Raw genomic sequence first — 21757 nt, 5'->3', positions numbered from 1 at the left:
ACTGTCCTGTGTGTGCTTGAGGTATATTTCCAGCTGGTGGAGTTTAAAGGACCAGTGTGTAGGATTTAGGGGGATGGTATATAATGTATATTATGTTTGTGTACTCACCTGAAACGAAGAATCATTGTGTTTTCACTAGCTTAGCATGAGCCCTAGGGAGCGGGTCCTATTCCCCTTCCTCTCTAGCACTGCCATGTTTCCACAGTAGCCCAGAACGGACAAACCAAATCTCTGGTTCTAGAGAGGGCCTTGCACGTTTTCACCTGAAGGCCACCGTAGCTTCTCCTCCGCGCTTGGAAAGGGAGGGGTGAGGGGAGGGGAGAGGGGTATTCAGTTGGTTGCAATCTGCAACCTCACCACTAGATACCAATAAATCCAACACACTGGCCCTTTAAGAAGGAGAGAAAGCTGCAGGGTGTGGTCTTACTCAGCTGTAGGATCTGTTGCAATAAGTTTGACCATTAGCTTGTCTCAGCCTGGACTGAGATCAGTTGTCACTTTTTGGCGAGGAACATTTAGCTCTGCAGTGATAGATATTGTCAGTTACCCCCCGAAAAGAAAGACAAAAATAATTTTGTTAGTTTCGGATTCCCCCGCCCGGGTGGAAGCGGGTCCCACCGCTGCCTAAATGTGTTTTTGCTGTAAAACTGAGGTCAAAGCTGGTACCAAGTGATATTTGTGACAGTGTTGTTGTGATTGCTGTCATGTTTTTCTTTCTGTAGTCTCTGTGATTCTCATCAGCAGCAGCCTCAACCTTTTCATTCTCTATTCTCTCTCTCTTTCGCACACACACACACACACACACACACACACACAGCCACAAACACACATGAATAATGTAAGTGGCGAGGAAATTGCAGCAGGCTAACAACAACGCTGATTCCCCGCCGCAATCCAAAATAGTTTGTGAGAGTGAGGGCCAACACTTGCATATCAAACTGAGGCTTTGTGGTTAGAAAAGAAAGTGGGGGAGGGGAGGGGGGGGGTGGTGGTGGTGGAAGAAGCTCATGTTTAAACAACAGCAGAGGAGAGATGAGAGCGCATCAAAACATGGATTCACAATGATCTGAACCTCTTCCTCGTTTTCCTTTTCTTTTGAACCAAAGGGAGAGCAGAGACGAGGAGAGCCTGAGACGAGGAGAGCAGAGACGAGGAGGGTGATTGAAAGGCTGTGTCGATAATTATTGATTAGCTAGTCAGAGTTGCCTGCTACAATGAGCCGTTAGGTGGGTGTGACACACATATAAACACACTCCCCCTCCCTCATCTGAATCAGCCTATATTTGTACACTTGTTAATAAGGACCTCTTTCTTTGATTATCCCCGCTCTCGCAGATGCATGAACACCCCTGCACGCAGTTGTTGTGGGGCTTTTGACAACATGTTGTTCGTTAACCGCACGGCCTCATTGTAATGCATATCAATCGGATCAGTCCAGAAAAGCACTGCCTAACCCCCCCCTCCCGCCCCTTCAGCCTTCACATTGGATGTTTAATTTTGGAGATGTCTGATTGCTTTATTTGAGAATGAAGTGATTCTATTATGTTTGCCTAATAAGAATGTACTAATGTAATTTTTTTTTTCAGCATTGTTAATTTCCATACATATTGGGATTAGTAGTTCATTCGGAGGAGCACTGTCTGCCTATGGTTTTCGCAGTGAAAAGGAGATGGAGAAAGCCATTTACTTGTGTATAGAATTAAACTCAACCCTCCATTTAGCCTCATTTTTAAGAACTAGTAGATGTCGCTGAAACAAATGCAGCTACTTGAATTCAGATTTTTACTTGGGAAATGAATAGTCTCAGAGAAAGAGAGAGAGACAGAGAGAGAGAGGGAGAGTGTGATTTCTTTTAACATGAAGCAGAGGTTTTCAAGGTCTTCACTCTTCTGGTGAAGCTTTCCAGCAGATTGTGGGACCTGGCTGCAGGGATTTGTGAGGTTAGACACTGATGTTAGGTGATAAGGCCCCAGCTCTCAGATGCTTTTCAAACTCTTCCAAAACGTGGGATGGGGTTGAAGTGAGGGCTCTGCGCAAGACCATTCCATTTAAAAAGGCTACAGACAAGTAGTAAAGAGTCTGTGTATTTTGTTACACATATAGTTGAAATCTTTTTTTCAATGCCAGTGTTAGTTATAAGACACATCCATGTTCAATGGCAGTACGATGAATAAACGTATTTTGGCCATGAAGCAGATGGACACAGCAGAGACTGATGCATTTCACATTTGCCAGTTATCATTCAGCTTTCGTGTGTTTTTGGTCATGCTGATGCTGAAGCTTGGGTAAATTAGATTTAATAGTTCATTTCACTGTAAGATGATTTTTATTAATGATGAACTGCAGTTACGCTGCATGTGCCGGTCTGAGAACAAGCATCTATACAGATGCTTCTCAGAGTCAGTGCCATATATATATAAAAAAAAAAAAAAAAAAAACTATTCATGAATGTGAAATTTCCACATGGAGTATAAGGGTCTAACTAATGTGTGATGGTGCAACAGTTTGCTGTGCACACATTGGTACTTCAGAGGAGATGGACAGGGAATCTATGCACATTAAAGGCTGCATAATTGTTAAAGGGCAGCTTGAGCATCATCATCATCATCATCATCCTCCTCCTCAGTGTAGGTACTGTTACATGCACAGCTTCAAATCCATCTACTTCTGGGTTTATTTGAAAAAGGAATATTGTATAATGTATGTGAGTGCCTATGGCCATTTCCTCCATTTTGCTCTGCTGTTTCTTTCGCACGTCTCCACTGAACTCATGTTGTACCGCTGGGTTTCCCGCCGCAGGACGTATTTCATATCAGAAATCAAAATGTTTACTCTGAAATTGTTTCCATGCCAAGCAAGCTATTAGTAGAAGTCATGTGTGAGATACCCGAACTGAGGTGAAATCTTTTCCGATGCCAGTGTTAGTTATTAGACACATCCATGTTCAACGGCTGTATGATCAATAAAAGTTTTTTTTTTTTCAACAATGCAATATTTTCTTGTTGATTATTATGTGAGATCAGAAGACTTCATTTTCCATTTCTTTTAATCCATCAGTCTCTTTTTACAGACGCAGTCACGATTCAGCTCAGTCACTGGTGCAAATAAATGAATTTATTGAGAAAAAAGATCAAAGCAAAATACAAAACACTTACATAACTGTCCAGAGCTCATCACCATCATGATGATAGAAAAGATATGTTCAGTTAGATTTTCTTTTTTTTTTTTTTTTCTCAGAAGCTGCACATTTTAAACCTATGGTGCTTTTTATTGGCAAAAAAGCAATAATTGTAATTAATCTATCTCTGTATTTACAAATGAGGTAAAAACATTAACTTTGTTCACGACTATGTCTGCACCCAGAACACAACATTGAAGAAGCTGTTTTATGGTACAAATGAACGGTGATGGGAAGTGAGTGGCTGCTCCCTCACAGCTGCAGAGAGAGAGAGAGAGAGAGAGAGAGAAGTGAAGCATGAAGCGTCTTCATCCTCCACCACTCTGCGCGGCGGCTCAGCCGCGGCCTCTCTCTACAGGACAATAAAAAACATCCCGAGCTAGGAAATCCCCACTGTCTATAAAAAAAAAAAAAAAGAAAAAAGCCTATCAGGCATCATCCCACAGTGTACTGCACCCTCCCCTGACTGCCAAGTCTCTTATTTTTAAAAGCCACATTGTTGCCTCGGATTTCCACAAAATAGCATGTTTCTGGAAAGCTGCAATCTTGGGAATCGACTCTTCTGTTGACTTTTTTTTTTTGAAAGTACCCGCAATCCTTTGGTTTTTTCCAGCATGACGGCAAGCCATCAGCTCCTATTAGGATTAGTGGCCTGACGTGTTTTCACACATTCCTACCCTCTAAACGCTCTCTGCCGACAGGCTCGGCTCTGCCAACGTGAAGAGGAATAAAAAAGAGAAAAAAAAAAAAAAAGAGCTTGATGGGAGTGCTGCTGCTACTTCCAGCAGAATACAGCGCTTGAAATGCTGGGAGAAGCTAGGTTGGCTTTGCAGGAAGAAAAGGGGGCATAAAGGGGGGTTGGGGGGGGGGGGGGGGGGGGGGGGCTGAGGACACACGACTTGTGTATTTATGCTGTTTGCTGTGCAACAAACCGTTTCTGCAGAAAAACCATTTCTCCCAGCATCTCTCCCCTCTCTACAGCTCCCTACGGAGCTGCTGAGCTCCATGGTGCACTGGTGGCACATTTCACCACAGAGCCAGGCACTTGTTAGGATGGTTCCTCTCTACCTCCTCTCCTCATTTGCCTTCTGATTCAACCCTCTACCCTGTAATCATCTCTCTTATCAAAGGTGAAAGGAACAGGTCCTTTTCAGGCTCGCGCAGCTCTTGTCCTTCGCTGTTTTATTATTGTTCTTTGCCTTTTTGTTCTTTTTTAGACAAATTGTTCTCACAAGCTTCCACAACTGCAGGAAGTCTTTCTTTTTTTTTTTTTTTTTTTTCGTTTGGAGTTGAGAGGGAAAAAACACTTGCCACTGTGCTGACGATTCACAGCTTGGATAATAACTGCAGCATTATTATTTCCCTGCAATTTTCTATCAGTCTATTTCCCCACAATCACAATTATAACACAGTTTCAGCCAAAGAGTGTGTGGTAATTTAGCAAAGGGACAACAGAGAAATGAATGTTTGAGCTGCGTATGGCACAGGTATCACAGCTCAGAACTATATACGTATAATCATTATAATTCTCCTTCATCCTCTTCCTCCTCCCGCCATTTGTATTTATTGAGTAGTCACCTTGGAAAGCCATTTGACATTGTTTGTATTCTACTGAGCCATCGTCTGTTAAAATAGTCTCTTGCAGCTGCCACATTTGGTATGCCTGAGGAACTGCGTGGAACAGAGCAACAGAGCAAGTATTTCCTCCCTCCCGCAGTCCGCATGTCCACTCCTATTTCTTTGTAACGAAGCTGTTTGAATTTTTTTTTTTTTTCGGTGCACCCTCCCTCGGGTGAGAAGGAACGAGCAGCGGAGGAGCGTGAATGAGAATAGGAAATCAAATAAAGACGAGGGTGCAGTAGTAAGTAGAAAGCTTGATGTCTCACAACCCACGGAGCATTGAAACTTGAAACACCCAACCAATACAGAATTACTCGACCACATTACCAGAAAAAATAAAAAATAAAAAATAAACAAAAAATAAAAACCTCACCCTGCAACCCAATGATGGCTGAAGCACTTTTTTTTTTTAACTCATACAAACATTGACGGAAGCTGTGTACAGCCAGGCAGCGAGAACACTATGTGTCCACAATATACTGAAAATCCAAACTGTATTACACGGGCTACTCAGTATGATCCCACTCATCTTCACTGTCTTGTCATGGAGCAGCGCAAGTGTGGGATAGATATGAGTCCTTTGATATTTACAAAGATTTAATTCAGCCACAAGGTCCTAAAAATACATTTCATGTGGTACTGGTTCGCTCAGGTGTAAAAAAAAAAAAAAAAACCAACAAAAAAACTAAACCTGGCCAACCATTATATATTTCACATTTTAGGCCTTCAGCTGACACACATCCAGAGCAGCTCACAATGAATGTTAGAAAATAGAGGAAATTTGGGTTTTTACTGGCTGTGACTGGAACAGATTTTTCTGACAGTGAAGCTAAGCTCCATCATGATGAGTAGCCTGGGTGGAGAGTTACGTTCTAAACCCTTTAACCTGACTGGCAGGTTTGATAACGTCTGCTCCTACAAAAATCCAAGGTAGAGGGAGCACAGAGCGACAGGCTCTTCTCTCAGGGACACGTTCATCTGTCTGTTAGGCCACCGCGTTGATTGATGGGCCTCATCATCCAGTGAATACAACACCTTTCGTGTGAGTTGTCAGCAGATGCAGGGTGTGGAGCGAGTCTCTCTTGTCAGTCAGCCTCTCGCTGTTTTCCCGCCTCGATCACTGCTAAGTGTCTGCTAATTGATTGTTGCGGGCGGGCCGGTTATCGGGGTCCCATCAGTTTGAGTGTCTCGAGCTCAGAGGTCACTGGCCTCGGCTCGCTCGTACAGGGCCCGCAGCTTCTCGAAGCGAGGCCCCCACTCCCCGAGCGTCTCCTCCCTTCTCGCCTCCCCTCCCCCTCCCCCGTCTCCGCCGCTCCCCCCGTCCAGCCCCGCCGAGCTGAAGGAGCTGAGGGACCCGGCGGGCGAGCCCCCTCCCTCGGTGGAGAAGACCTGCAGGGAGTCGAAAGGCCCCGTGTCTGGATGCTGGTCGGCGTCGCGGATGATCTCGCACAGGTAGCGGGCCAGGTCCTGGCTGGAGAAAGACAGGGAGCGGCGTGCCAGCTGGGAGGGCCGCGCCTGGCCCTGGGCCGGGAGTCTGGTTGGGGGGACGTCCCTGCGGAGGCTGGTGGTAGTGGTGGCGGTCGAGGAGGTGGAAGCCACTGAAGGGGGCAGGGTGGTGGAGCTGGCTGTCCGACTGAGAGAGTCCAGCGGCTGGGTGGAGGGCGGGGCGGGGGGCGCCTGGTGAAGCAAGTGATGGTGGTGGTGGGGAGGAGGAGGGTGGTGCAGGGCTCTGGAGCGGCAGTACTGGACCGACTGGGCCGGGCTCGGCTGGAGGGACTTCTGCAGCTCCGCCATGTCATAGGCATTCTGGACACACACACACACACACACACACACACACACACACACACACACACACACACAATGCAAAAGCAGAAGACAAGTGAGAGAAAGACTAAATGTTTTGAGGAGAGAGATGAGGCAGAAAAAAATGAAATGCGGCAGTGAGAGAGCATAAATGAAAAGAGAGCAGAAAAACAATCAGCTCTCCCCATTACGTTTACTGTGAATGTTCCACCTATTTAAGTTTCCAATCTATCTCCATTTACTGTCTCACAGAACTCATCGTAATTTTGAGTATACCGTCTATGTGAGAGTGAGAGTGTGTGTGTGTGTGTGTGTGTGTGTGAGACCAAGACGATAAAAAAATAGTGTGGAGTGGAGATGAAGGGCGTCTCTCTTTCTATCCATCTCTTATACACGGATGCATTGGGGGTTTAGGAGCTGCCATTATTTCCACATATAGTGTATCCAGTCACTCCAGTACTAATGTGATCCCACCACAACTGTAACCACGGCAGCAGAGATGGAGAAAAAAACACAGGGGGATGTAGGAGGAGGAGGAGGAGGAGGAGGAGGAGGAGGAAGAAATGATACGCAGAGGAGGAGGTGTGGGTTGCTTTATAAAACTGATTATGTGATGAGTGGAAAGTGCCGTTTTTATTCCTCAAGAGACCTCAAACAGGACTCTTGAGGATTCACTCCTGCATCTGCTCCGCTATAGGGGATCAGGACTCTGTGTGTGCATGTGCATGTGGGTATGTGTGTGTAGTTTGTATTCAATGTTGATGAGGTTACTTCTTAAATGTACCAGGTTACAGATGACTGGTTAGCCTGTTATAAATACAATATGGAATGTAACTGTTTTAATTACTTAAACAAAGTAATGTAATTGATTACATTTGATTACTTTTCAGTAGCATTCATTTAGTCTTCTGGTGCCCTGTAGAAATCTCACAACCCCATGACTTGTCCACGTTAATATTTAATGAAAACACCATGCTGAAGTAAGTTAGAGATGCAAAAAGATGCAAAGCAACAGAATGAATATTTTATTCTAAATGTGAAGAGAATATACTCATATGTAACCTCTTTGTAATCACCGACATTTTGATTAGTAACTGTAATTTAACTACATTTATTTTGGTACTTTTATTTTGTAATTTAATGATGTAACCCTCCTAACATGTAATTAGTTACTCTCCAACACTGTGTGTATGTGTTTGACTGCAGGTGATTTAAGTATGGAGGACAAGACCTTGAGGGGTTTCTGGTGTGATAGCAATCTGTGTACGTACGGGTCTTTTTTCAACTCTGTGTGTGTGTGTGTGTGTGTGTGTGTGTGTGTGTGTGTGTGTGTGTGTGTGTGTGTATATGTGTGTGTTAGCATACATAGTGGCCATGTGTGTTTGTTTCAATAAAAGCCTTGATATTATGCAAGCTCTTAAGAGCTGTTGAGTGCTCGTGGGTTACAGTGGCTTTTGGAAAGAGGAGATAAGGATTTTGTGTGGGCCTAATTAAAACGCTAGGGTGCACGCACACACACACACGCACATGCACACACACACACACACTCACAAACGCACACACACGCACACACTCACACATTGTGGAGGATTTCACCCTAAATTGAATTAACTGAATCCTTTCTAAAGCTGCTACCTTGCATCCAGCGCTAAGTATTTCCAAAATAGAAGTGGTCACAATCTTTAAAAATTGTGCAGTTGAAAAAAAAAAAAAAAAAAATCACCTTCATGCAGATGCACAGAGTACAGTACAACAGTTATTTCATAGTGAGTACACATTTAGCAGCGTAAACCTGCTAGCAATGTGTTTCTGTTTGTCTGCTTGCATGGAAAAGTGAGTGTAGCCACACGAGAGGTGCTTTTGGAACTTCCTTTGTTAGCTTTAAGAAAAGGAGAAAGGTGAGCGGTGTACCTGATCCTCCTCCCCGCCTCCCTCCTCGTCGTAGTTGAGGACGTTCTCTCGGATGTCCTCCCACCCGTCGTGGTGGGCCGAGACATGGTACACGCCCTCCTTCAGCCCTTTGTAGCTCCTCCAGCGAGTGTAGAGGAAAATGCCCAGCAGCAGCACTGCGGTTGAGACAGACAGTGGTGGAGGTTCATCAACACAGGTATTAGCATTACAAATTAAGTGATTAAGATCCATCAGCCAATTAAGGCATGGCCGCAGAGAGAGGGATTCTATTTAATGGAGTAGGCCTTGAGTGCCATTTGCCAAAAAATGTGAGCTGAAATACGATAAGTTGTGGAGTTCATCTGATAATGATGCTTCAGGTGTCAACTAACAATTTTATTTTATTGCTTATATTTGACAAAATATATTTCAAGGATTCCAAGGAGTGTTTCCAACAGAACTTTTTACTCCTGTCATCTGTTACTTTGCATATATCTCCCATCAACAACCTTCTAACTAACGCCCCCTTCTTCTATAATCCTATTCCATTTACTGGTGGAGGAGAAAAGTCAAAGTCACATGTTGACATGGCAAACAACGTTAGCTGCCAGTTGCCAACTCCAGCTGATACAGAGCAACATGAGCATTAATTAGGAGTTGTATTTCTGGCCACCTAAATGTAACATTCACCCTCCTTTTATCTCTGTTTTTAGTTTCCACAAACTCCTGATGGCAAAATCTTTCTCTTTAGCTGCTAAGTGCTCCCAGTGTTCCCTCGCTAGCTTCTAATTTAAGAGCACAGGTGCCTCCTGCGTCTGGAAACGACGCAGACAGGAGAGGTGACAGCGAACCACCACAGTTGAGGGTTGCTTTAATCTTTTTAATATTTTTATTCAATCACAGGTTTATTTAATGCTAACATGGAATGTAAACACACTATACTCACATACATAAGACATAAATGTACTATCACAGTTTCACATATCTAGGCTCTGTTTTAATAAATGATAGTCTTGTGTAATCTCAACAGGATTAGCTATGTTTAAGTAATGTCAATGCAACCTAGTGTCTTCTCCATGGTGTTGATCTGTTATTAGGGGAAACTGGGGAAGGTCGCAGCAAATCTAACTTCTTCAATCAGAAACACGCTAGACTGGTGACACTCTTACTGCCCACTTAGCCCCTCCCCCCACCAGGAACATCTGCTGCTGCATTTGCATTTTGGGGATGTGAAAGTATTTTTTTTTCTCCTGACATTTTGTATGAATTACTCAAAAATACTTAGTTTGAATCATTGTTTTGTTGATTTCTAAGTCACATGATTCGCTAGTGTCAAGCAGCACATGATGTTCTGTCGTGGCTGATAGGGTAGTTGCAACAAGTTACAGGAACAAGCTAAGCAGCCAGATCAGAACAGAACACACAACAGTATGTTTCAACTTTTTTAGTTCAAAATAGTAAATATATGCAGTTCATTTTGTCCCATATCACAACAGACGCAACAATAATTGAGAATACAAACAATATATTCTGGGAATTATTTTGTCAGCCTCTCATAGTCTTATAATATTTTTTTGCCTATTATGATCATCAAATCAATAAAATAAATAAATAACAATATTATTGTAAAATAATGCATATTTTCATTTGCATATTGAGACTGGCTCAACTGTCCAGTATCAGATTTTCAATTAAAGACTAATATTCACATGAAGCTATTTAAAATTCAGAATAAAATTATGATTCACATTCCTTTACATCTGCCAATAAATCAGTAGTTAAGGGTATTTATAGTTGTGTGATTCTTGTAGCCACTGCAAATATCACTGATGACAGTGTTTGGATGTAAATTACATCAGAGTCAAAGAATACTAACGATGCCTTGATCAGTGGAAGCACTGACAATTAATGACCTGACGTTTCATTAGAGCTACTTACGCTCCCATTACTAAATGACAGCTTGGAAATGTGAATTATTTAAATTCATCATGGATACTCTGAGATTGCAGCAGGTGTTAACACCAATTTACAATGTATGTGAGAGGAAAAAAGTGGAAGGGATAAGAAAAAGTGACGGATTTCAGTTTCATTTCAGTGGAAAAACGTTGAAGTGATTTAACTTTAGTAAGAATCAGAGAGTAGGCAGCACACACACACACACACACACACACACGCACACAGAGAGACACACAGTTCGACCAGTCTGCATGTATTTCCCACTCTAGCGTTGCGGCGACCTTTTCAGATGTCTGAATCCTTGTGTCTTGTCTCATTCCTATCACCTCTTGTCTTAGTCGACACTTCACATTTCACAAACCTTTCCATAACATTAACCTGCTTTAAACCCACACAAACTTTCACCGTTTCACTCCTTCCATTATAATTTTTTTCTCTTCAATTCAGCTTTTTTCCCTCAAATCAGACAAGTAAATCAAAAGAACCTCTTCCCCCCCGCAGACCTGCAAAAGGAGCAACTTGTAGAATCTGGAGTGCAACGTTGAGATAATATTTAATAATCTACATCCACATGTCATTAATTGAACCTAACTGAATTATTTTCTGAGTCATACACTATCTTCAAAAATCTGTTTTCGCAAAGCCGGTACATATTAGAGCTGCGTTTAATCACATTTGAGAGCAGCAGTAATCACATCACGCAAACGAGTTTAACTGGCAGCACTATAAACCTCGGCTGTTCAAATCCTATTAATATGAGATACGAATTCACCATGAAAAATCTGTGATCTTAAACAATTCAAAGAACTTTTTTCAAACACGCACTGCTCCTCTCTCTCTCTCTCTCTCTCTCTCTTTCTCAATCAACCTCTGTTTTTTTTCCTTTGCAATCCATACATCTTTCTCCTGCATCACAACTAAAACCCAGCAGCCAATCTATCATGGAAGCACGCCACCAGACGGCACTCAAACTCCCTGTGAATTCATAACACCCCATTAAACAGCCCACCCTCTGACAATTCTGTAAGAGTAAATCCACTCAGCCAGAAACCAGCTGCACAGTGCGAGAGGGAAAATCAATATTCATTAACTGTCAGCTTGTGCCCCTTACCACAACTACAGTGTCTGACAGATTTATAAGATGAAATTGTTTCAAGAGATTTGCTGTTTCGTTTTTAGAGTGGAATTACTGTTTTTAATGACAGTGAACAAAAGGGAATTAAAAAAAAAAAACTGAAAGACAGACTTTTGTTTTGGCAAAAGACACATGTAGCTCACTGCCTTGACGTTAGAGATGCAGTGAACTGACAAAAACAAGGATACAGGTTCAGTCTCCTGCCCAGACTGCAATGGTCCTCATTGACTATGGGGTCTCCAAAAGACAGAAAAAAACAAAACAGTGTTGAGAATTAGCTGCTCCAGCAGCCTGGAGATTTACTAGGCCAATGAGGATATGAGGCTTGAGGCTCTAAGGCTGGGTCATATTAAATACTAAAAATAAGAGCATTAAGAAACTCTCTGCTGACAGAGTAAGATAATGGCAGGATTTTCTATAATTTAATTCACTGAACATGATCCTTGCACAGAATATATAATGGAGTCATACCACTTTCATCTTTTCATAAACAGTAAAATGTACAATAGCAAAAGGTATGACAAAAGAATAGTGTCTTTAAAGACAAAGGTCACAACTCCAGATGGATGATGCTAAGGAAATTAAAAGTGCCTTTTTTTGACTATGTGCAGTGCTATAGAGCAATGATTTGTTTCTATTCCATGCTTTAATCATACGCACAAGAGGACATACATGTATGTGTTTTATATTATTTTACTTAAAGACAGCTGCTGGTGATAACACCAGCTGAAGATTTTGTGATGTCCCTCACTTGCAAGTTGCTTTGGATAAAAGCATCTGCCAAATGAGTAAATGCAAATGGAAACCGCAAAAAAAAAAAAAAAAAAAAAAAAAAATAGCAATTCTCCAGCAAAATGCAGGAAAGAAGAAGATGACTAGCCAGTAACATCAATGTAAGTGATGCAGGTTTCAACATAGTTAACAGTGAGCTAGCTTGCTTCCCTCATAATTCAATTTGCTGTAACTGTTTTGGTGTGATACTCATAGATTTGGATATCATTCCTATTGGATAAATAGTACTCACCAAGTTCATTGGTTAATTAGTTGGCGAAACACAAGCAGTCAGATGATCATTTTTGAACCAAAATTAACCAAACTCGCATATTTGGAGAAGAAATTGAAGCCAAAATTTGTGTTTGCACCCGCTGGAATCACTGTAATGATGTTTCTCTCTCTTCAGTACCATATAATCAGCTTTATAGAAATGATGTAATTCAACTAGTGAGCTGGAAAACAGTTCATGAATTGTAATAAAGTTACAAATTGCGTTAGCTAGCTGGCGACTAGCTACTACCTAACTATCTATACAAAACCTTCTATTAATGTCACCCCTATGTTTTCCTTTTTAAACATTTTTTATTCCCTCTTTTACCTCATTTAATTGTCAGGTGTTTATTCTTTTTCATACTGTGTACCTTTATTGGCCTGATTTTAATCACAGTGTTGATAATAATAATAATCCCAATAATAATACAGTTTTTCTGGTTCAGCGTGACTGGCATTCAGCTGATATTGGATGAATGGTTAGAAATCAAGTTCTGCTTCATCACTTGTGGGGGCGAGAAAATGAACCGAAAGAAATGTGACTAGAGGTGCACAAAGAAATCTGATGTTGAGCTGCTGTGAGGAAAACTGTACTGCACTGCATGGATCAATAACCTCAATATCCTCCTCTATGCATTAGGGCTATTTATGAGGGGGAAAACACCGCCTGTAGCTAGACCAAGGCAATGAAACTGCAAATATGAAAGGTGTGTTGCTGCTTGGTGTATGGTGGTGGAGTTTTTTGTCTTAATGTGTTTACACTTGCTTTCTGTTGCTCCCATCTGCTCAGCGGTGAGTGTGTGCAAGTGGGCATGTGTGAGTGTATGTGTCTGTCTGTGTGTGTGTGTGTGTGTGTGTGTGTGTGTGTGTGTGTGTGTGTGTGTGTGTGTGTGTGTGTGTGTGTGTGTATGAAGAAGTGGCTAGTGTGAGCTCCATGGGGAAGTGAGCAAGGAAGCTGGAGGTCAGGGTATACAAGATGAATCTGCTCTGTTCAAAGGTCTTCTCTAGAGGGCAAACAGAGAAATGGAGAATTTGATCGGTGTTTCTGACAGTGTGTGTGTGTGTATGTGTGTGTGAAGAGTGAGTCTGAAAAGAGAGATTATGTGTTTATTTGTTTACAATGCCTCCAAGGTCCCATGGTCTCTTTGACCATCACTCCTTTCTTTGTTTAACTTTCTTACTCTCTGCTTAACTTGTACTCCTGCCCAGGGACGGAGTGGAAATAAAAAAAATTGGCCTGGGACTTTTGACTCAGACCAAAGCCCATCTGAGGACACTGACAGTTCATGTTACACTGTACACGAATCATGTAATAAGCAGGTTAAATGAATTATGATAGAACAATACATCAAATAGAAACACCTGCACATGAATTATATTTATAAAATTTTGTAATTTTACAATTTTAGTAATTTTATAAAAAACATATGAGAAACACTTTTCATATTAAAGTCCCAAACTACAAGAAAATGAGCTTCAGTCTCAGAAATGACCATATAACTGTATAACTAAAGGTTAGTACAGAGAGAGAGAGAGACTGGACCGTACAGCAGTAATTACAGCAACACACATTTTAGTTGCTTTTTCTTCTGTCACTGGAGGTTTCTGAAATAAAATCTGTAGATCTGAACTGATCATACAGACTGTGAAAACTTTGATTAACGTATTTGAATTTCTCATGAAATCAGAGTAGAACACAAAGTTATACAACTTTATACTGCTAATTAGACTTTTAAAATTCCTGTTGCCATCTGCCAACTACTTATGTTGTAAAACTTGACTGATGTTGCTGGGAGCTGTGCTACTGAATGTAAGACACCAACAAATTAACGGTAAGTGAGTGGGCGGAGTCACGGGACAGAACCGACAACCACATGGAAACCAGAGCGGGCTGATCACCGCAACACAGCCACGTCGATCTCTCTCTAACTTTGCCTTTCTCTCTCTCTCCTCCTCTCTGATGTTTTATTTCTTTCACGTGGAGCCACCAACGCCAATTTGTGTAGCGGCCCATCAGTGAAAGTCCCGGTTCTCCCAACGGCCACTCCGGCATGGCCTCTGCCTTATGCTTACCCTCCCTCCTCCTCTAATTACTCCTTCTGCTCCTCCTCAGCCAGGCCTTTAGCAACAACCTTGACGACGGGTCAAACCCCTAAGCTACTTCTGGATTTCTAGCCGATGCCTTGGGCTATTTGTACAACACTAGATATTATATATACTCACTCAAAATCTCACCCAAATCAATTCACTTCAAACTGTCATAGCTTCAGTCATAAAAAGCACAGGCAGTGTTTGAAATGAACTGATTCTGAGCGAATATGTCCCTATTCCCAAAGACGTCTGTGAGCATTGTTAACGACTAAAGGGAAAATGTCTTAGAATAAAAAGACAGATGTCAATTGAATATCCTGCAGAGGCCTCAAAAAAAAAAAAAAAACCCAAAAAACTCCCAAGACCAAATGCACAGTGAGGCGGCATGCTGCTACTTGATGAGTAGGGAAATCCATTGCACCTTGAGCAGTTCAAATGGCGCTGAATGAGTGTGTGTAATGGGATTTCCACTCAGACAATCAATATCCGAGCTACCCTGCAATGAGATCAGTGTCTATGAGTACATCATCACAAGTCAATAATATAGTATGGATTTTAGCCTCATCAAACTATAATTCTGTTTACTGCAGGCATCTGTCTCTATGTGCTCGATCTATCACTACTGTTCTTCTCACTGCAGCATTTCACCGGTACAGGGTTTTTTTTTTTCCAAGACTAATACCAATACACTGCTGCTAATCTTCTGTAAACCTTTATACATGCAATGAGGGTTTCACTAGTTCCGAGCTTCAAGTGACTGTGTCTACAGGGAAATGATAACAATTCACTGATTACTCGCAGGTGCTGCGGCTTTCCCACTGTTTAGAGACACGCAAACCACACACAACACACACACCCCTCCACCAGGAACACAAACTCTTCCTGTGCTGACTATTTTCATGCCAAGAAACTGCAAGTAAATGTGTCTCCAATAGCAGTAAAGTTCTCCATGGAAACTTAAAATACTTGATCCAATGCCAATATGTGTCCAATGTATCAGTTTGGTCGACATCTATTCACTAACTTTCTCTCTATTCATTTTCTCAACGTAACTGAGCTGAGCTATGATGCATTTGTAATGTCCAAATCAAATCAAATCAAAGCAAAACTGTCTCCATCAGTCTTGTTATCTATCTATTGCTGTCCTGTCTTTAATACACAGCTCCTCGTCTGGTAAAAATAGTGCCAACAGTCGCAGACTTCAATGCACTTACAAAGATGCAGCCATGAATAGACCCTCATTCCCACACGCATTCCATACCCAGGGACATTTAACAATACCACGCAAATAGGTAGGGATATATACTTTTTTGTTTACTTCACATGGTGCTTTTAATTCTGTGAGTGTGTTTTCCCTTTACACCTCACATCAGCATGCGTCTTGGATCACTGAACTTTGAGTCTAGGTGTAAATTCACATCCCGGCGCATGTGGAATTTCAGATCATCCAAAGCAGCTATGGAGCTTTGTGTTCAGAGACGCATTTGGCCACATTACTGTTACAATATGAATGCAATGGGTGTACAATCCGTATACAACCACTGCACAGAGGAGCTGTCAATGGAAGGTTTTGGAGGGATGAAAGTTTTAAGAATGTACTGTAAGAAGTACAAAGGGATGACATGATGTGCAGTGTAACGTTAACTCTCTGTCTGTTCATATAGCTGCTGTAATCAACGTGTTTTTATTAGCGATGCACGGAATCATAAAATGTGATGTTGGTCATTTTACAGACATTGCAGTTTAGTTTTAGCATCTTCCAGCTCATGGTTTTGGTTTTTACAGCCCCTAGCTTCACTGTTTGGTCCAATCTCACTGCTCGCATCGGCATCGTGTCCAGCGGCAGCAAGGATCTCTTTTCAGAATAAAACTCTGATAATCCCACTGTACTGCTACCTGCCAAACAACAACAATAATAGCAACTACTTGAAGAAAGAAGAACATTTAGCAGCTCAAGAGCCAGTTTCCTCCAAAATCAGAGCTTGAATACTGGACTTCAATTCACCAGGTCGCTAGAAACTGATGAATCAAATGATTGATAATGTTACCATTAATGTTGCATCTGCAGCATAAATAGCCAACTGATGGCTACCATGATCGCAATATAATCTTTAGAAAATGTTAATATGTTAATATTGCCTTTTAAGAGATGCATTTTGAAGTGTAAATGTTTTGGAGGTAAATCAAACTTAATCTAGATCATAGTTACACATTGTCTGATCTATTTTACATCCAAGTGGGTTTGGAGTCTTTTTTTTTTCAACAGTATCAGGTTAGAGGAAGATATAAACTGTTAAAGATACAACGTAAGAATTATAGTTCTATATAAAACAAAGGCAGTGAAGACACTTCCATGCGCTGATCACCTCTTTAATGTGGTGTTGGATTGATGCATGAAGTTGTCATAACTAGGTACCTCCATTATAAGAATCCTTGTTAAGATCTTAAGAGTTGCTTTTGTAATATATGGGTACCAGCATCCAATCATACTGTAGGCTAGCGAACAGGTCAGGTTCAAACTCTATTCATGGCAATGATTAACCTCTAACGAGATAAAGGCGACAGACATTTGTTAACAAGATAATGTGCCCTGTCATGAAGCAATAATGATCCGTCAATGTTTAAAGAAATTCATATGAAATTACATTAATTAATTGGCAATCGGAAGCCTTTGATAAATAATTCCACGTGAATGTTGGGATGAAGCGCAGTTGAGGACGGAGCAGAGGTTCTATTCAGCACAAAGCCTAACAATAATAATAATATTAATAATGATAATAATAAGCCCTGAAATCCTCCAAGATACCACCAGCAATCACCTTTTCTATCCTCTCCAATACATTCTCTATACTGCTTTCAATAAATTCTTCATCACAGATATATTTTGAAAGATGAGGACAGACATAAAAAAAAAAAATCCTGCTACTTTATTACCCTGGTCATAGGGGATTAGGGTTAAGGTGATTCTCAGATGCCAGATGGACACAGAGACCTGAACTAAAACATAACTTTTGAATTTCTCAATATTGACGGAGAGGGACTTGTCCAATTTCAAAACATAACCTCTCAAAGCCAGGCAAACACCCATTGAACCAGTATGAGGTGCTGGTGCTGTCCCGATAGGCAGCAATCGTAATGTAGCCTTTGGGGAAAAGGGGATATGCTTTCTCACTATGGAAGGATTGAATTAGGTTGTAGTTTGACATTAAAATATGGTGGGGGGACGTCCAGATGGAGATAGATTTGGTGGATGGGTGGACAAATTTTCCTTCAATTGCAGCAGCATGTCTAGATGTAAAGTTAATTAATGGGAGTGATGTGTACTTGTTTAGTGTAACTTGGTCTACAATAACTTTGTTCAGATTGTTTGAGTTGAGCTTAAAGGATTAAACTTTGTTAGAGAACTGGATACAGTTCCAGGATGACACCCTTATTAATCCAATTAAAGTTGCTCATCTACTGTGTACACTGAAAAAGTGCTGCAGCTTCTATGCTTTTGGGCCTGTGGACATTTTCCCTGGCTGTGATATGGCTTTCTAATTTTCTCTGGACCTGATGGATTGACGTCCAGTGGAAATCACTGCATTCTGTCACGATTCTACTGTAAAAAAAAAAAAAACAGTGTCAGTGTTTCTTAAATGAATGTCCAATAGTTTATTAATAATAAAAGAATGAAAAAGTCTGTGCAGAAATAACATAAATGCTGTTTTCCATTCAACTGACTGGAGGGATGTGTCGCAGTAGCATGTTCCTCCAGTAGAGGAGGCTGCAGTTTCAGAACCACAGTTTTGGGATGTTGGACCCTTGTATCTGTTGGACCCTAGTTTTCCGTGACACAACCACTGACTAAGTCATTATGCAGAAAGTCATATTTGGGTGGTGTCGTTGCCTGATCTGTACTGGACACCCAATTTGTTCTGTTTGTTGTGGTGCTGTCGCAAAAAAACTATAGCCCTGGAACTGCAGCCTCCTCTACTGCAGCAACATTGTAGCGTGTCGGTATCTGTGTTTGATTGACAGCAGCTGGCAGGCTGAGCCCTGCCAGGGGAATACAAGACAAACGAAACAAACTGGAGCTTACAAGTCATGGACAGGCGGTGTGTTGTTAGCAGTGGTGTTGAAGAGTAAGCACCACACAAGCATCTGAATGGACACAAGTGACATTTGTAGGTAATTTAATATGTTGTTTAATGCACTGCAGCTGATTAACTTACTAGCTAAGCCCACTAATGTTAGCAGTCTACTTTCTCCTAGTGAATGGTTGTTAGGAGGCTCATTCAACATTAGCTTGTTCAGCTAAGGTGCAGGATGAGAAGCGTGTTCATGTTAGGAAGTTGGCTAAGAAGGAGACTAGCGAGGCTAGCAAGAAAGGGTTGCTGTTCAAAGTCTGTGGCTCTCATGCAGTGTAGCAGGCTGCTGTCTGGCTCTTAGTCACTGTGACTGTCTGCCTGTGATAGCATGCTGAAATTACTGGTTTGTGATTGACTGTGTAGAAATAAGTTCTTCATCTAATGTACGTAGATGGATACCCTACGTATTCATAACCCAGACTGATTATCAAACCCCTGACCACAGGCCGTTGCAAAAATGAAATAACTTAAGAAATAAACTTGGAGATCCATCCTCTCTTATTGCTGTTTTCGGTGTTACACCACAGGGTGTGCATCTGAACAATAACAAGTGCATCATGCTGGTCTTCTGCACTTTGTTGGCCAGGCAGCTCATATTGTTGAGATGGAAAGACCCTCTCCCCCCTGTGTATTCTCATTGGACCACAGAGGTTATGCAGTATCTCAAGCTGGAGAAGGTGAGATACTCTCTTCAAGTGTCTGCTCTGAAATTATTTGTAGTTTGGCTGCCATTCTTGACATTTGTTGAAAGAAATGGAAGCAGAGAGTATAATCCTGTAAAACTTACATTGCTGCCCTTTGGTAGGCATCTGGAATGACTAACTTTAACCTTTTAAAGATTATTATTATTTTTTTTTTAGTATGTCAATATTTATATCCATGTCTGGTGTTGAATTGTTCAGAAAATCAGCATCAGTCTCATCTCTCTTTTTCTTGCGTTTTCAAATGCATGTCAGCTCCAACATTTGTTTATATGAAGCTGACCGACACTGAATGAGGAGGCAATAAAGCAGAGGGTCAGATCCTGAATCCTCCTAAAAGCCTCACACTGTTATAAGTGTGAATGCACACACGAACTACCTCACCTTCCCTCGGCAGCGGGTAAGCAGACCTCCCTATCAGACTAATTGTCTTTGACTTACATTGCTTTGGTGGATCATAATGTGCTCGCGTCGTCCTCAGCAGTACATCCAGCTCCACATGACTTAAGTAGGTATTAATGTATTTTCAGCTGGAGAGATTTGGGTATTCTGCAGAATATGAAGTAGGATATGCTGGAAGACTCAATAAGGGGCTGTCTACTCTATGTTTAGTCAAGATTAAAATGGGTTTGGCCCCTAAGCTTGCTGCGGTGCTGACAGACCACTGCTGTTTGGAGCAGAAGATTGACTTTCCTCTTATCATTTAAGTGAAATTGACTGTGTTTTGCTTTTGGGCATTGTAAGCTGATTGTTTACATTTTTTTGTGTTTGTCTTGAGGCCACAGTTTTAGCCAGATCTTTCACAAAAAAAAAAAGATTGTGCATTAAAATGGGTGCAACCTCAACAACTATTGTAAAACTGTCTGTTTGCACTTGATCAGGCAAACTACCACTGTTGCTATGGTGTACAAATGTTGTCAGTTAACTGGCGATACACAGGGGAGCAGTGTGTTTTGTGGAACGATGCGAGTCCAGAATATTACATGGCAGAAGACTGCTAAGCCTGCTGCAGGAAAATCTAAATGAACAACGGATTCTAGGAGGTCGCACGATCTTATGTCGTGGACGATCTTACTTTGGCATATGATGTGTTTTTCAGATCGAACTGATCGTGTCATTAAAAGGTGCCATATTTAGGTATTAAATTTTGAAAGTTCAATCGCTGCTAACCAGCCCATTGTCAACTGTTAAACAGCTGGCCTGCTAACTGCAGCTGGCGATGGCAGTCCTTGTTCTGCGACGATGCAGTTACAGTCCCTCCGAGAGACCTGTCTGCTGGAAGGGAAACACAAAGATGAACAAGCCGGGGCAGCGACTGAGCTTCAAGTCAAAACACCCACATGTAGCACCTCATAAATAAATAACTGTACTCCATATGAACCAAGCAAAAAGTGAGACTGGTTGTGACAACAGAAGACAGCATTGTGGGAGAGGAATAGCGGCGAGCAGACAAACATCTGAAAGAAGCTGAGGAAAGATACGAATCACAACTTCCAGTCAGGACTTTCACAATAAAATCAGAGCAGGAACAGGATGCTGAAAAAAAAGAAAAAAATATGTTTTTTTTCTCTCCTTCCCAATTATTCTGAATAAATCAAAATATTGCAACAATAACAAAGCTGTCAGTTGCTTTGTCACAGTAGTAGTGTATGCCATCATGCTATGCTAAGCTATCCTATGCTATCCTATGCTATGTTATGTTATGTTATGTTATGTTATGTTATGTTATGTAGTGTACATACGTGGCCTGGCATCACGTCACGAGCCATTAAGGAAGTTCATTATAAGGACATGCAGAGTTACGGATCCACAATTGACACTTTGTGACTTTTCCCACCATCAAACTATCGGATTGATAGGAAACAGAGACAAAGGATCCCTCTTCCACAAACAGACCATGCTTTTAGCGTGTCACAGGGATACACAACCAGACCAAGTGTCAAAGAGTCAGCTCCAGAGGATTAAACAATGGACACCAGGCAAACTGTAAAAAATAGGCCAGGGGGGATAAAACAGTCAAGATCAATTCACACTTTGCTCAAAGCCTAGCTCAACAGCTCTGTAGGTCTGTAGCTCGGCTCTTAGCTCTAAGCTGCTAGCCATAAACTCATGACTCTTAGCAATTTTTTCACTTTATCGTTTGTCCGCCTGCAGAGAAGCCGAGCAGAAATCAAGAGTGACCGAGACAGAAAGTCTCCTGGCAAAC

At 41.6% G+C, this 21757-nt stretch overlaps 1 protein-coding gene across 2 annotated transcripts in view; it reads right to left on the bottom strand.

The window, feature by feature from the left end:
• Positions 1–3092: 3092 nt before the first annotated feature.
• si:ch211-186j3.6 (neural-cadherin) overlaps positions 3093–21757 on the bottom strand; it is a 308958-nt gene continuing 290293 nt past the window's right edge. For both annotated transcript variants that reach the window (XM_056399571.1, XM_056399635.1), the window contains 2 exons: positions 8516–8670; positions 3093–6604 (listed from right to left, as the gene is read on the bottom strand). In XM_056399571.1, the coding sequence (XP_056255546.1) occupies positions 5993–6604; positions 8516–8670 (767 nt within the window). In that variant the 3' untranslated portion in view covers positions 3093–5992. The remainder of the gene's footprint in view (positions 6605–8515; positions 8671–21757) is intronic.

This window comes from Seriola aureovittata, chromosome 1 (genome assembly GCF_021018895.1).
Source record: "Seriola aureovittata isolate HTS-2021-v1 ecotype China chromosome 1, ASM2101889v1, whole genome shotgun sequence".
In the NCBI taxonomy this organism is placed as follows: Eukaryota; Metazoa; Chordata; class Actinopteri; order Carangiformes; family Carangidae; genus Seriola; species Seriola aureovittata.
Note: the sequence above shows the minus strand (reverse complement) of the source record. Positions and strands in the feature narration are given on the sequence as shown.